This window comes from Watersipora subatra, chromosome 11 (assembly GCF_963576615.1).
Source record: "Watersipora subatra chromosome 11, tzWatSuba1.1, whole genome shotgun sequence".
Lineage (NCBI taxonomy): Eukaryota > Metazoa > Bryozoa > Gymnolaemata > Cheilostomatida > Watersiporidae > Watersipora > Watersipora subatra.
In genome coordinates, this window is record NC_088718.1 from 37,598,031 (window position 1) to 37,611,101 (window position 13,071).

The 13,071-nt window shown below is 36.1% G+C and overlaps 2 protein-coding genes across 2 annotated transcripts in view; one reads left to right on the forward strand and one right to left on the reverse strand.

The window, feature by feature from the left end:
• Positions 1 to 317: 317 nt before the first annotated feature.
• LOC137408502 (uncharacterized) overlaps positions 318 to 13,071 on the reverse strand; it is a 29,450-nt gene continuing 16,696 nt past the window's right edge. The window contains exon 5 of the mRNA XM_068095049.1: positions 318 to 881. Within this exon, the coding sequence (XP_067951150.1) occupies positions 852 to 881 (30 nt within the window). The 3' untranslated portion in view covers positions 318 to 851. The remainder of the gene's footprint in view (positions 882 to 13,071) is intronic.
• Positions 10,103 to 12,304, forward strand: LOC137408642 (uncharacterized). Its single transcript, XM_068095230.1, has one exon. It carries the CDS (start codon positions 10,103 to 10,105, stop codon positions 12,302 to 12,304), a length of 2,202 nt encoding a protein of 733 aa, XP_067951331.1.

Sequence of the window (13,071 nt, forward strand, 5' to 3'; positions counted from 1 at the left end):
TTCTGGGACTCTTTTACAAACTTCATGTTGGAAAGTATGTGACTAATGCTTAAAATGATATTGGAGTTATGATATCCTGGATCCACACTAAAAACTGTGCACAAATGGATAGAACATAAATCTATCTCCTATATTTACTAATGGCTCACAAAAATGAAGCATAGTTTTAAAAATGTAATTTTAGTGACATTCCATGATCATCTTAAAAGAGTTGTCAGCTCGCGATAATGTACACCTAAGGCTAGACAACTCTTAAATTAACATTACTAGACAAGTGAGTCAATGCATATAGTTCAGTAGTGAATCAGTGTGGCAAATATCAACAAATGACTTTTATATTAAAATAATACTCATATGCATATAATATAATTATAATAACATACATAAATTGAAACTAGACAGGTCTACGTGAAGGATGAAGACAACCCAAAATGTCACGAACATTTTATGTTGCCACATTTACATGTAAGACAATGATGTAATTTGTTTTAGCCATCTTTACAAAACCGAAACAATAAATTATTATCTCTGTATGTAGCTGATGGTGTTCAAATTTTATGAGTTCTGAAATATAATGTGATTGTATGCAGCATAGTGCTTGGTTGTAAAATAACCAGGCAGCGTAAAGTTGTTGAAGAAAAAAAAGAATTATAAATGCTAACAAGAAAAATTGACACTAACTTCGACACATTTTTAGACTTCAGCAGAATGCTGCGTGTCAAACCTTTCTGCTGCCAGGAGAAGACATCGCGTTGTTTACTGTCACAAAAGATTCTTAGAGCTGGAATGCTGCCGGCAGTGTTTGCTATCTAAGGAATTAGTGTCCAAATGTTGGAGCTCATCGTTCCTGATTATTTCATCTCGTATTGGTACTCATAGCCCTAAAAAATTGTGTACAAGCAATTTTAGTTTAGCCTGAGCTCTTCCAACAAAAAAGTGTCTATTTGTGCAAGCATGTTCAAAGCGCAAATAGCCTTAAACCAAATGTTTATGTAAACTACCTTGTAGTTAACAAAATATATTAAAAATACATGTAAGTATGAATATACAGTATATGTATATAATATAGCATAAGAATTACAAGAAAGTATAAAAATGTACGTATATATAAATACAGGTATACATTTGTAAATACATGTAAAAAGAATATATAAACATATATATACATAAACATACATATACATAAACATATATATGTTATATACATATATTATATGTAAATATATACATATATATACATAAATATATACAAACATGTATACGAATATATACAGACATATGCATATACACCGTATATATGAAAATACATGTATACAAATAGATATAGACGTTTACATACTGTATATATATAAACATTCACTACTAGATGAATGTCCAGCGTTGCACAGGTAATAAAAAGGTCTTTACGCAGTAAACTTATTTTTGTTTTACATATACAACAATGACCATTTCAACTTTTAAACTTCCTGTCATGAAAAACGAGTATTTTGTAGTTCAAATAAATTAAGAGAAAAAACAAACAATTAGTACATGGAAGTGTGTGTATAAAAAGTTTATTGTTGCAGCTGAAGCTCGTTGTAATCAAAGTTTTGATAAACAAGAGGTACTGGTACCTCTTGATACTGGCACAAATGTAAAAATGAGACATCAGACTGCCTTTGTCTGATACTTTGTCTGACCGAATGGGGAGAGAATGTACAGGCATTTCCTGCTCCAGATAATACAATTGTCCACGTGAAAAGTATTTAGCTTTTCACAGTTTCATCGAAGCCAGAAATAGGAGTGTATAACAGGTAATGGTGAAAAGAATAAGCTTTCGAAAAATTTCTAAAAAATAACAATAGTAAAGGGTAATATTAACTAATAATAAAAAGTGCATATTTAGCATGTCCAATCGCGATAAGGGTATACAAGTACCTACATGTATATGTAAGAGCATTGCAAATGGAAAGAATTACTTAGCCTAGTGATTAGGTGCATAAGTTTGTAGACTTGCGCTTTGAATATTTGAATATGATGAGTTGAAATGAGCTGCAAAGCAGATTTTTTATTGCTAGATTTTAATTGCTATAACTGGACACATGGATACAAACACTGAGATGTATATAGATCCATGTATATACGTCATGTATAAATAAATCAGGCATGTATAAATAAATCACTTTGAACCAGCTAGTAATACAAATATTAATTCAACTTTGATACAAGTGGAAGTTGAGCAGGAGGATAGCAAGACCAAGCATTAGCTCTTTAGACTCCAAATTAGCGTTTTATTGGATTGCATTATAAACCATTTTATTTGCATATCCTCAAATTTAGAGTTGTGTCTCCTTGACTGATGGGAATCTAAAAACACTGGTATGGTTGTATTACTGTATAGCTAGGTGAAGAAGCGAATATTTTACACTGATATGCTTTCAATGGTGTTGAAAATGGGTAGCGGGTGCTGGATTTCGGTATTTCTCCGAATGCTTATGCATTGCTCTGCATTTTTGAATAATTTTGTTAATGAAGGGTCTACATTGCATTTTGGGACACTAACAAGAAATGATAGGCTTATTATGACAATGCTTATTATGTCTAGTGTGCCATGAGGTGAGAGATTGTCAAGAGTGCTCATAAAGCGCAGAGAATAAATATATGTACTATTATTTTAAAATAGCGAAAGGCGGGCAATTAGCGCTGGTTGTAAATTGTCTGACCACGCTGAATGCCATGAGTTCGAATCTCGCACAATGCAATCTTTTTCCTTAACTTCCAACTGTGGCTTAAGACAGACGGTCACGGTTCTTATTACAGTAAAGAGTATTTTGTGACTAACAAAAATGAAAATAATTAGTCAAAATGGCCTCGACTTCGTAACACCATTAACTAAGTAGTCAGGGGATCTTATTAAAATCCTAGTGAGTATGAAACATCGTACAAAATTGGCAAGCCTACACTAATATTTGTTCCTTTTTGTAGCTTTGGTAATCCAACACCCACTACAGACCTCTTCTCAATCGAGAGCTAATTACAACTTGTGCGCTGTGAGTCAGCTCAACGACGCTGCTAGACATACAAAGAAACACAAAACAAAAGAATCATCTCAATACTGTAAACCAAACGAGTCTAGTTACAGATATTATATTTACACTTACTTATATGACGTATTGTTATCTTGCGGATATGACGCGCTAGCGTTGTAACGTTACATGACCATGATAGATTTGTATCAAAAAATAAGCTTCTCGAAATGCGACAAAGCATAATTAAATTCTTCTAAATATCTGAGCAGACGCTACGGGATACCTTGTCGATGCACAAATCTAAGAATGTCCGTTACGAGTTGATTGACTAGCTGAAATAGCCTGCACGGCGTTTTCTTGCGTGTCATTTGCAAAGCCGTTTTCGCCATTCGCAAGCATGAAACATTGGATAAAGGTTTGAGAATAACTAAACTCGCTTGGTTTGCATTTTTTGGTGTTTTCATTTTGCGAATTGATGTAAACACGCGCATCATAGAAACATAGTGAATGATGTCTTAAAACGCCAACACAGTCAGTTGGAGCTCCGTGGTCATACCTGACGAACTTAGAGCTTTGAGCACTTTAAAAATTCTTTTAAAGACTAAACCAAATGGATTAACTTCTAATTATTGAAGGCAATAAGTAAAAGGTTGTGATAGACAAACAACAAAAGCTGCAAAAACATTGTGAAATGTAAATTTTTATTAGGAAACCAGTGATTCTGTTGCTCTAATCTTATTAGTGTTAGGGTTTTTTATTTCCAACTGCTGACTAGTTTTCTTGAAGTTGTCTCATTTAGGCCATATGATCATTACTGCATTTGACAAGCGACTTTTCTCTTTTAAACAATGTTAACCATAAACCACAGCATAAGTAGCTCTGTGGATACGGGTGTGACCTACAAATTTATTAGCCTTGCTATTGGTTGCAGGCATGCGTAAGAGGAAATATAATATTTTGGTTCTACTGGCTTAGTACTTTTCAACTAAACTTCGCCTTCTAACAAAAAGTGCTGACTTCTTAAGGCCTAAAGCATTTTTAACTCTGTCAAGTTTACTGAAAAGCTAAAAAGACCTTTCTATTTTTTCCTTAAAATATTCCTTCCTTATTTAAGCTGCATCAAAAATGAGCGTTCAAGTTGTATTATTAAATACTTTGAAGCCTACGTGTCATATAGTTTGGGAGAATAACAACTCAATCATGAGTCCACTGGGAGTCTTATCAGCTGTGAAGAAAATTATATCTTTACAGTTTGTGCAATTGCATTTAGGTGAATTCAGGTGCATTTAGGTGCATTTAGGTGCAGCAAATCTACACTTAATGACGCAGTTTACTTTTTGCATGCTTATACTAGAGCAGAGAGTCGTCATTCCACTTCTACATTTCAAGCTTTGGTAATTGGACTTTCACGGCAGCCTGTGATTATGAATCAAACAAAAAACTTCATCTATGAAAATTTTTTTTCTGAAATATGGATTTATCAAAGAACCAGCCGTGGGAAAATTTGGTCAATAATTTTTAAAGATTTAAACTGTCAGCTCATTTAAATGTTAACTTTAACAGTTCATTTAAATTAACTGACAGCATCTTAAAATTACATCTATTTATACCAACATACTCATGATATTCCATCTTTTCAATGATGATTTAAATGTTGAAAGGATAATGAAGCCTTTTGAGAAAAAAAATTGTGATTTAAGCTCCAAACTGTAACATAAGGTCCTTTTTTCAGCAAACAGACTTAAAATGACAGCACTGATGATTACGTGCATGCAAAACAAAAGCTCTTTAATCTGTTGGCTGCCATTTTTAACCATTTTTCCCCAACCAGTCTCAACTCTACTTTGTTACGGTTACCTAACATGGCAGATAGTCCTAAAATAAGGACGAGGGATGTTTTTTAAAAATTGAAAAAGTCCATGCCATATTTATACACCCCGCAATATCTCTTGAACGTTGGTTATGGAATGATACAAATTGGTTTGTGCGTACATATTGTAGAGTGAGATAGAAAGAAGTTCTTCCTTCCCATGAAAGGAAATTTGAAAATAAAAATAATCTAATTTCAAAAGTCATCTGTTTAAAACCTATTAATGCTTTTATGAATAAGGATTTTTGAACAAACAACTTTTGTATCATCACGTTAAAAAACGTGTAATCTAATCTAATTATATAGCATCACAGCCATTTTCAGTCGACATTTTATTAGAGATCATAAATGCTTCTGTCAATTTTTGTGACTTGAAAATGTTAGCGAAACCTGTTATTTAATTGAGATTACACTAAAATATCATCGAAGCCTCAATCTGTAATGTTATCTGCTTTGATTATTGCTATAAAAATTGGTGCTGTCAGTTAACCGTTAACATTAAGCAGTATTTACTATGGGTCAAAGTGCATATTAAAATTGAAGGAATTTTTTGCTGCGTTAGGCTAACGCAACATGATTAGCATAATATCAATATATAGCTAACAGTATTAAGTGCTAAAAAGCAATAAAATAGATAAATGTGAAAAGCAAAAAAAGGTCGATTTTTTACCGCTACTAACTCATGACATTGTTATTTATGTTACGAGGTAGTTTCTGCAGACATAAGTGAAAATTATTTGTTTAAAAAACATGGTCTTCTGTTGGTAAAAAAAGGTATAAAAAAAACAAACGTTTCTTTATGTAATAGAAAACCGCGACTCAATGCTCAACTGTTATGTTAACCTCTGTCATCTAGCCAGCTTACTTTAAATTTAGGAGTTGCACTCTCTTACAAGAACTAATTGGTAGTTAGGGCAGAAATTTTTCAATTTGATGTATTCTGTTTAATGATGTTTATATAACAATAGTGTACTTAGCAGTTCGTGTAACTCATAAAAAACACGTAAGTGTGCCAAGCGCTAGGGGACTTAGTTTACAAAATGGAACCAGTATGTCCAATAGAATGTTAAACAAGCGAATCATGTTGGCCCAATGAGAACCAACTTTGCGATTATATTTGCTCACTGTCCTAAGAACTGGATCAATTAAAAGATATAAACTGCATCAGTAAATATGAGCATCCTCTAGGGATTTTCAAGCTGTTTGTAGAAAGATTTGGGTCGTTTACAATTTATCTAGGGACGTATTGTAGGTATTGTAAAGCAAGTACATTTGAAATATAAATACAGGTGCATATTCCCTTGGATTTCATGGTCAACTAAGGTAACTAACAATAAAACAGGTAAAACTTACATGAATAAAAAAATAAAACAATACTTGCTACAATAAAACTAATAATAAAAATACTTAAATAAAAAGTAGTTATTTAATAAATAAGTTTACGATAGCTTCCGATAGAATAGTAAAAAATTCATCAAAAAATGTTTGCATACACAAGCGTGTCTCCTTATTCGTGTTAGCAACTTTCCATTGACTGTACAAGCACTTAAAATATCACAGTTCTTTTTGAACTTAATTTCATATTGAAGCTTTAAGCTTGCAGAACTCAATAAAAAACCAAAATCAAATACAGTGAAAAGTTTTTTCAGACTCTTTCAAAAAGTGATGTTTGTATATATATAGTCAGACATTCCATCAGTTCATTGTGATTGTAATCATTGAACTCAAGGCGTAACCTTAAACAATCGAGTTTCTTGTCTGTATGCTGGGCTCTATTGTGTCAGATATGGAAATTTAATTAAAGATGTTTATCACGCTAATTGTAAAGTTCTGCTATCTGTTAAATTTCCTAATTTGATAGTGCACTGCAATGTCTAGTCACCCTGTGTGATTCACTGCTCCTGCCCAGAGTGAATGCCAGTTGACCTGTTGATCTTGGGTGGTCTAATGGTCTTGTGTGGTCTGTCTGACTTGCCACAGTGCCATATGTTTGATTAGGTGTCATTGTTTTGTCAGCCTTTGAGCCAACAACATGTAGTTTTTAAGCCTCATTTTTGATGCTGATACTTTCTTTTATCTGTATTAAGTTTCATCATTACACCAATATCTATCGCATACACATATAATCAAGAATTAAACAGAAGGAAAATCACATACTATTTAGCAATCTCCTGGATGTGTTATTAAGGTAAATATTATATCTTTCATTTTATGTGTTTTATTTTATATGTTTCTAAATGGCTTTGCAGATGACTCCCTGTATAATTAGCATACTTTCAATAACCTTTATCGACAATCGAGTTATTGTTTTATTGTAGTTTCACGGTGTTGACAAGCATACATAATAAACTTTTAATGGAATATACACTATGCCTCATCACCCGTATGTGACAATATAACTACGAACCAGGGGATTCGCTACAGTGAAACTTACACACACTAACGGAAGTGAAATCGGACTGCCAGACGTATATAGGATATACATATATATATATCAATGGACATTAATTTTGCCTCTAGCAGCCCAAGTGAAACTCCGTTGATTTACAAAGGTAAAGTGGAACCAAGGAGCCAGAGTCGAGCAGCTAGAGCCACGCAGCCAGAGACATCTTGACTTCCAACTTGATAAGTCGCATCACTTTTTCTTTTTTCTTTAAACAACAGCAGTTGACTTGTTTTGTGTTTTTTTTTAATGATTTATAAATCTTTTTACGCAGCTAGTCGAATTGTTCACTGAATAGTGTGCGTTAACAATTAAGCAATTCTACTAGTGCAAATTCTGGTCACTGGGCAGTGAGTCATACAAGGGTGATAGTCTCAATTGATTCCGCTCAGAGAAAATTTGTGGCATGAATTTCAAAACTAATCCTTTATTGATTGCCGTCAGTAAAAACTACTGTAATTAAACCTAAGGCATCGCCTTAAAAATTTTGGCATTTTTAGTAAAATAGCTATAAACAAGTGAAAAAATTGAACAATTTTAAGCTGAAAATTATTGTTAGGCTTGGCCATAGTGCAGATCAAGTCGCCACTTTTATGGAGTTGTGTTTTCGAATTCATTGGATTAAATCAATACAAGTAAAGTTCAAAGCTTTTTCTTTTAGGCTAAATCATGTCTGATAGCGAAGAACTCGCTTCTGTTCACAGTGAAAATTCTACCAGTAGGAGGTTTTCACCAAGACTAAAAATACAGTCAATTAAGTCTGAGTTACAAGCAACTATGGAAAATCTCTGTGTAAGTCACAAGGCTACATTAAATAACTTGCGAGATAACTCTATTGAATTTTCCTATCAACAGCTTAACAGCATGCATGGAGAAATCACACTAGGTGCAGTTAATATCACAAAACTGCATAGTGCATACAAAGAAGCTCATGAAAGCGACTTACAACCTGACAAGGAAGACATTGTAGAAATAGATCGCGTGCTTGCTGATAACAGGAAGGTTATCGACCAGTTAGAAATTCGTATGAATAAGTTGGTAACAAGAACCAAGTACACTGAGCCCGACACAGAAAGTGTAAAGTCCAAAAATTCATCCTTTCTTTCCTCTAGACAATCCAGGTCTAGCAAATCAGGCTCGAGCAGACTTTCTCAGTCACTTAAAATCATGCAAGCCGAAGCAAAAGCTGCTGCTGCAACTAAACAAGCCCAGCTTCAAGCCGAGATAGAATCTCAACAACTTGAAGAGGAAAGCCTCCAACTTCAGACACAAGTTCAAAGGAATAAAAGTTTGATAGCACAAGCTAAATTAAAAGCAGGGTTAGAAGCTGAGCGCCAACGTGAGCAGATTTACGCACAAGCAATAGCAGAAGAGTTGGAAGATAACAATGAGTCATTGTTGCGCCCTCCTGTCACCAATAAGTTATATTCAGGACAAACACAGCTAAGAGACTCAAATGAGTTATTCCGACAAGCATCACAACGGCCTGCTAATGAGATGATCACACCACTGCGCCTTCCAAGAACTTCCCCAGATAGTTCTCCTGTCACGATTTCTAGTACCCCTACTACAGTCTTTGATCCTGTTGCTCTTGCTGAAGCAATCAACACAGTTCGTCAGCGTCCTGATGAACCACCTATATTTAAGGGTGAGACACTTAAGTACCAGCAGTGGAAGGCCTCCTTTTTCGAAACCTTTGATTTCAGTTCATGCACACCAGGCAAAAAATGGCTCAAACTGCAGCAATATGTTACGGGCAAGGCCTGGCAAAAAATAGAGGGCCTCAGCTTTAGAAAAACAGAAAGTGCATGGATGCTTGCCTGGAAGAAACTGGACGCCAAATATGGCAAACCAGAAATAGTGGCGGAAGCCATGGAGGAAAAGTTACTCGGCTGGCAAAAAATTGAAGCAAATGATGGCGAACAGTTAGAAGACTTCATTGACTTTCTTGAAGTTTGTTCAGAATGTGATAGTGATCTGAACCTTGGTTCCAAATCTGTAAACAAGCGGCTGATACAAAAACTTCCATTACATATTGCTCACAGATGGACAGCAAAGGCCACAAAACTGGAGAAGAAATTGAGCAAGTTCCCACCACTCCAAGAATTCATTGACTTCCTAGTTCATGAATCTGATACATTAAACAACACATTGACTAAAGCGTATCAAGACTTTGGAAAAACAGATAAGTCAGTAAAAGGTAAAAGCGACAAAAGCAACAAAGTCATGTCTTTTTCGACAGCAACCACAGCTGATGGTAAGTCTCACAATAGTTACAATGCCAATGGTCTGAAACAAAACAAATACCCATGCTTGAACTGCAACATGAACAATCATACGACGGGTACTTGTTTCAAGCTTGGTAAGCAAATACATCCCGAGAACAAAAGGTTTTTCATGAGCCATAACTTATGTTTTGCATGTTCTAAGCCTGGACACAGAATGACTGATTGTCGGTCTCCAGAGAAATGCACAAAGAAAAATTGCGACCAACAGCACCTCACAGTATTTCATGAATACTACGTAAAAGATAAAGACAACAAAAGTAACACTTCTATGGAAGTAATACAAACAGACAGTGAGAAATCAGCAACAGCCCTAAACTGTTCTGACACTACACCAGCTAATATCATGTCATGGACAATACCAGTGTATATTTCAACCAAAGATAATCCCGAAAAAGAAGTTCTGGTGTTTGCCCTGCTAGACTCAGGTTCAAATCGAACCTTCATTACTCAAACTGCCCTTGACAAGCTCAATGTACAGACCTGTGATACAACTATGAAAATTAGTACACTTACTGATACTGAGGGCACTGATTCAATGCGCCAGACGGCCTCAGGACTGCTGGTTCGTGGCTTCCATCAGAGCAGAGCAAGTAGACTTCCACCGTGCATAAGCACAAGCAAAATACCTTTCAACTCAGAAGAGATACCCAATGCCACATCAGTGCAAAACTGGCCTCACTTACAACATCTTGCCTCTCAGTTCATCTCTGATCAAAAAGCAGCCAGCCTCGAGCTCGGATTGTTGATTGGAAACAATCTTCCACATGTGTTTATATCTAGACAGGAAATCAGTAGAGAAGACCATGAGCCCTTTGCTCGGCTCACTGACTTGGGTTGGATCTTGATGGGAAACGCCATAAACCCTGCACACAGCTACAACAGTTGCGCTCATACCATTCGATCTGAGACAATAGTAAACTTGTCAGTACAACAACCAACGACTAGAAGATGTATCTCTTTTAAAATCAAAACAGAAACTTTTGAATTCCCCAACACAGATAAATTCGAACAACAAATACTAAAAGAACCAAGTCCTGAAAATTGGCGCTATGTCCCTACAGATCAAAACCCTGCCGATCACGCTTCAAGAGGCCTGACTATCACTCAGCTGTTAAAATCTAACTGGCTTACAGGTCCGGATTTTCTCTGGAAGGAACCTATGCAATTTCCTGATCAGTTGACACCCGAAGTAAAACCTGATAACCCTGAAGTCAAATCCCTTTGTGTCCAAACGATTTCTAGTCCCAGTCAAACTCTCTATCAGCGACTACAGCGATTCTCTAGTTGGAATAAAGCTATCAAAGTCACTAAATTCTTTCTCAATAGAGTAGCCAAGTTAAAGGGCACTCAACTGCCAATTAACGCACCACTCCTGTACATAGTTAAATGCATACAAGCTGAGCATTTTCCAGAAGTGCAATCTCTGACAAAAGAGCAGCCTCTAAATCCAAAGAGTACAGTTTTCAACCTGAACCCTTTCCTGGATAAAAATGGAGTAATGAGAATAGGAGGCCGCCTCAATCGCAGCACAGCTCTCAGTTTTTCTGAGAAACATCCAATTCTGCTGCCCAAAAGTGGGCATTTTACTCGCCTTCTTCTTCAGCATCTTCATGAGCAAGTGGCCCATCAAGGAAGATGCTTCACATTAGCCAAGATGAGATCTTCTGGGTACTGGATAATAGGTGCCAGAAGTATAATAGCCTCTTTGATACACCAGTGTATTACTTGTCGATCCCACCGAGCTAAACCTCCAACACCCCAAATGGCCTCACTTCCTCATGAAAGATGTAGCCAATCGCCTCCCTTCAGCTATTGTGGGATCGATTGTTTTGGACCATCCATGGTCAAAGATAGAAGGACAGAGCTAAAACGATATGGACTCATGGTAACATGCCTCGCAAGCAGAGCAGTGCACCTTGAAGTTTTGGACGATTTGAGCACAACAGCCTTTGTGAACGAAATTCGAAACGTTATAGCCATTCGCGGGCCTATTAAAAAAATCTGGTGTGACCAGGGCACCAACTTTGTTGGAGCTGTTCAAGATTTAACAGAAAAAGGCGTGCTTGAGTTTAAACTCAAACCTCCCAGCACCAGTCATATGGGTGGCGTTTGGGAACGTATGATCCAAACTGCTAGAAATATCCTTCAGTCTCTTTTGAAGTCTCATAGTGATAGGCTTGACACAAGCCACCTTCGCACCTTGATGTACGAAGTCATGGCCATCATAAACTCCAGACCACTATCTGTGGTTACTGAAGAAGACATGCCTCTAAGTCCTAACATGCTTCTGACTATGAAATCTGATGTTACCCTACCGCCCCCTAGAAGCTTTGATGAGTCCGATATGTACAGTCGCAAGCGCTGGGATGCGGTTCAACACATTGCTAATGTATTCTGGAAAAGATGGAAGACAGAATACTTATCCCAACTGCAGTCTCGTCAAAAGTGGGTTCACAAGACAACAAATAATACAGCAGTAGGTGACATCGTATTAATCAAAGATGACCAAACAACAAGAAATGTCTGGTTGAAAGGCCGAGTTTCTGATTGTTACACATCTGAAGATGGACAAATACACTCAGCTAAAGTACTGTTAGGCAACCGTGTACAGGCAAAAAACTCTGGAAAATTTCTAATCAGACCAGTTGTGAAATTGATTAAACTTTTACCAGTCAAATCAAATGATATGTGCTAGCGCCAATCATGTTGAAAATTATGATAATTTAAGGTGGGAGTGTAAAGTTCTGCTATCTGTTAAATTTCCTAATTTGATAGTGCACTGCAATGTCTAGTCACCCTGTGTGATTCACTGCTCCTGCCCAGAGTGAATGCCAGTTGACCTGTTGATCTTGGGTGGTCTAATGGTCTTGTGTGGTCTGTCTGACTTGCCACAGTGCCATATGTTTGATTAGGTGTCATTGTTTTGTCAGCCTTTGAGCCAACAACATGTAGTTTTTAAGCCTCATTTTTGATGCTGATACTTTCTTTTATCTGTATTAAGTTTCATCATTACACCAATATCTATCGCATACACATATAATCAAGAATTAAACAGAAGGAAAATCACATACTATTTAGCAATCTCCTGGATGTGTTATTAAGGTAAATATTATATCTTTCATTTTATGTGTTTTATTTTATATGTTTCTAAATGGCTTTGCAGATGACTCCCTGTATAATTAGCATACTTTCAATAACCTTTATCGACAATCGAGTTATTGTTTTATTGTAGTTTCACGGTGTTGACAAGCATACATAATAAACTTTTAATGGAATATACACTATGCCTCATCACCCGTATGTGACAATATAACTACGAACCAGGGGATTCGCTACACTAATCATATTCTTAAATAGAACAAACTAATAGCAGCCAACTAGAAATTTTAGCACGCCGAGTCAAATCTGCTACCTTCGTAATGAAAACTAGCAGAGAGATTCAGTAACGATTGCTTTTGCATT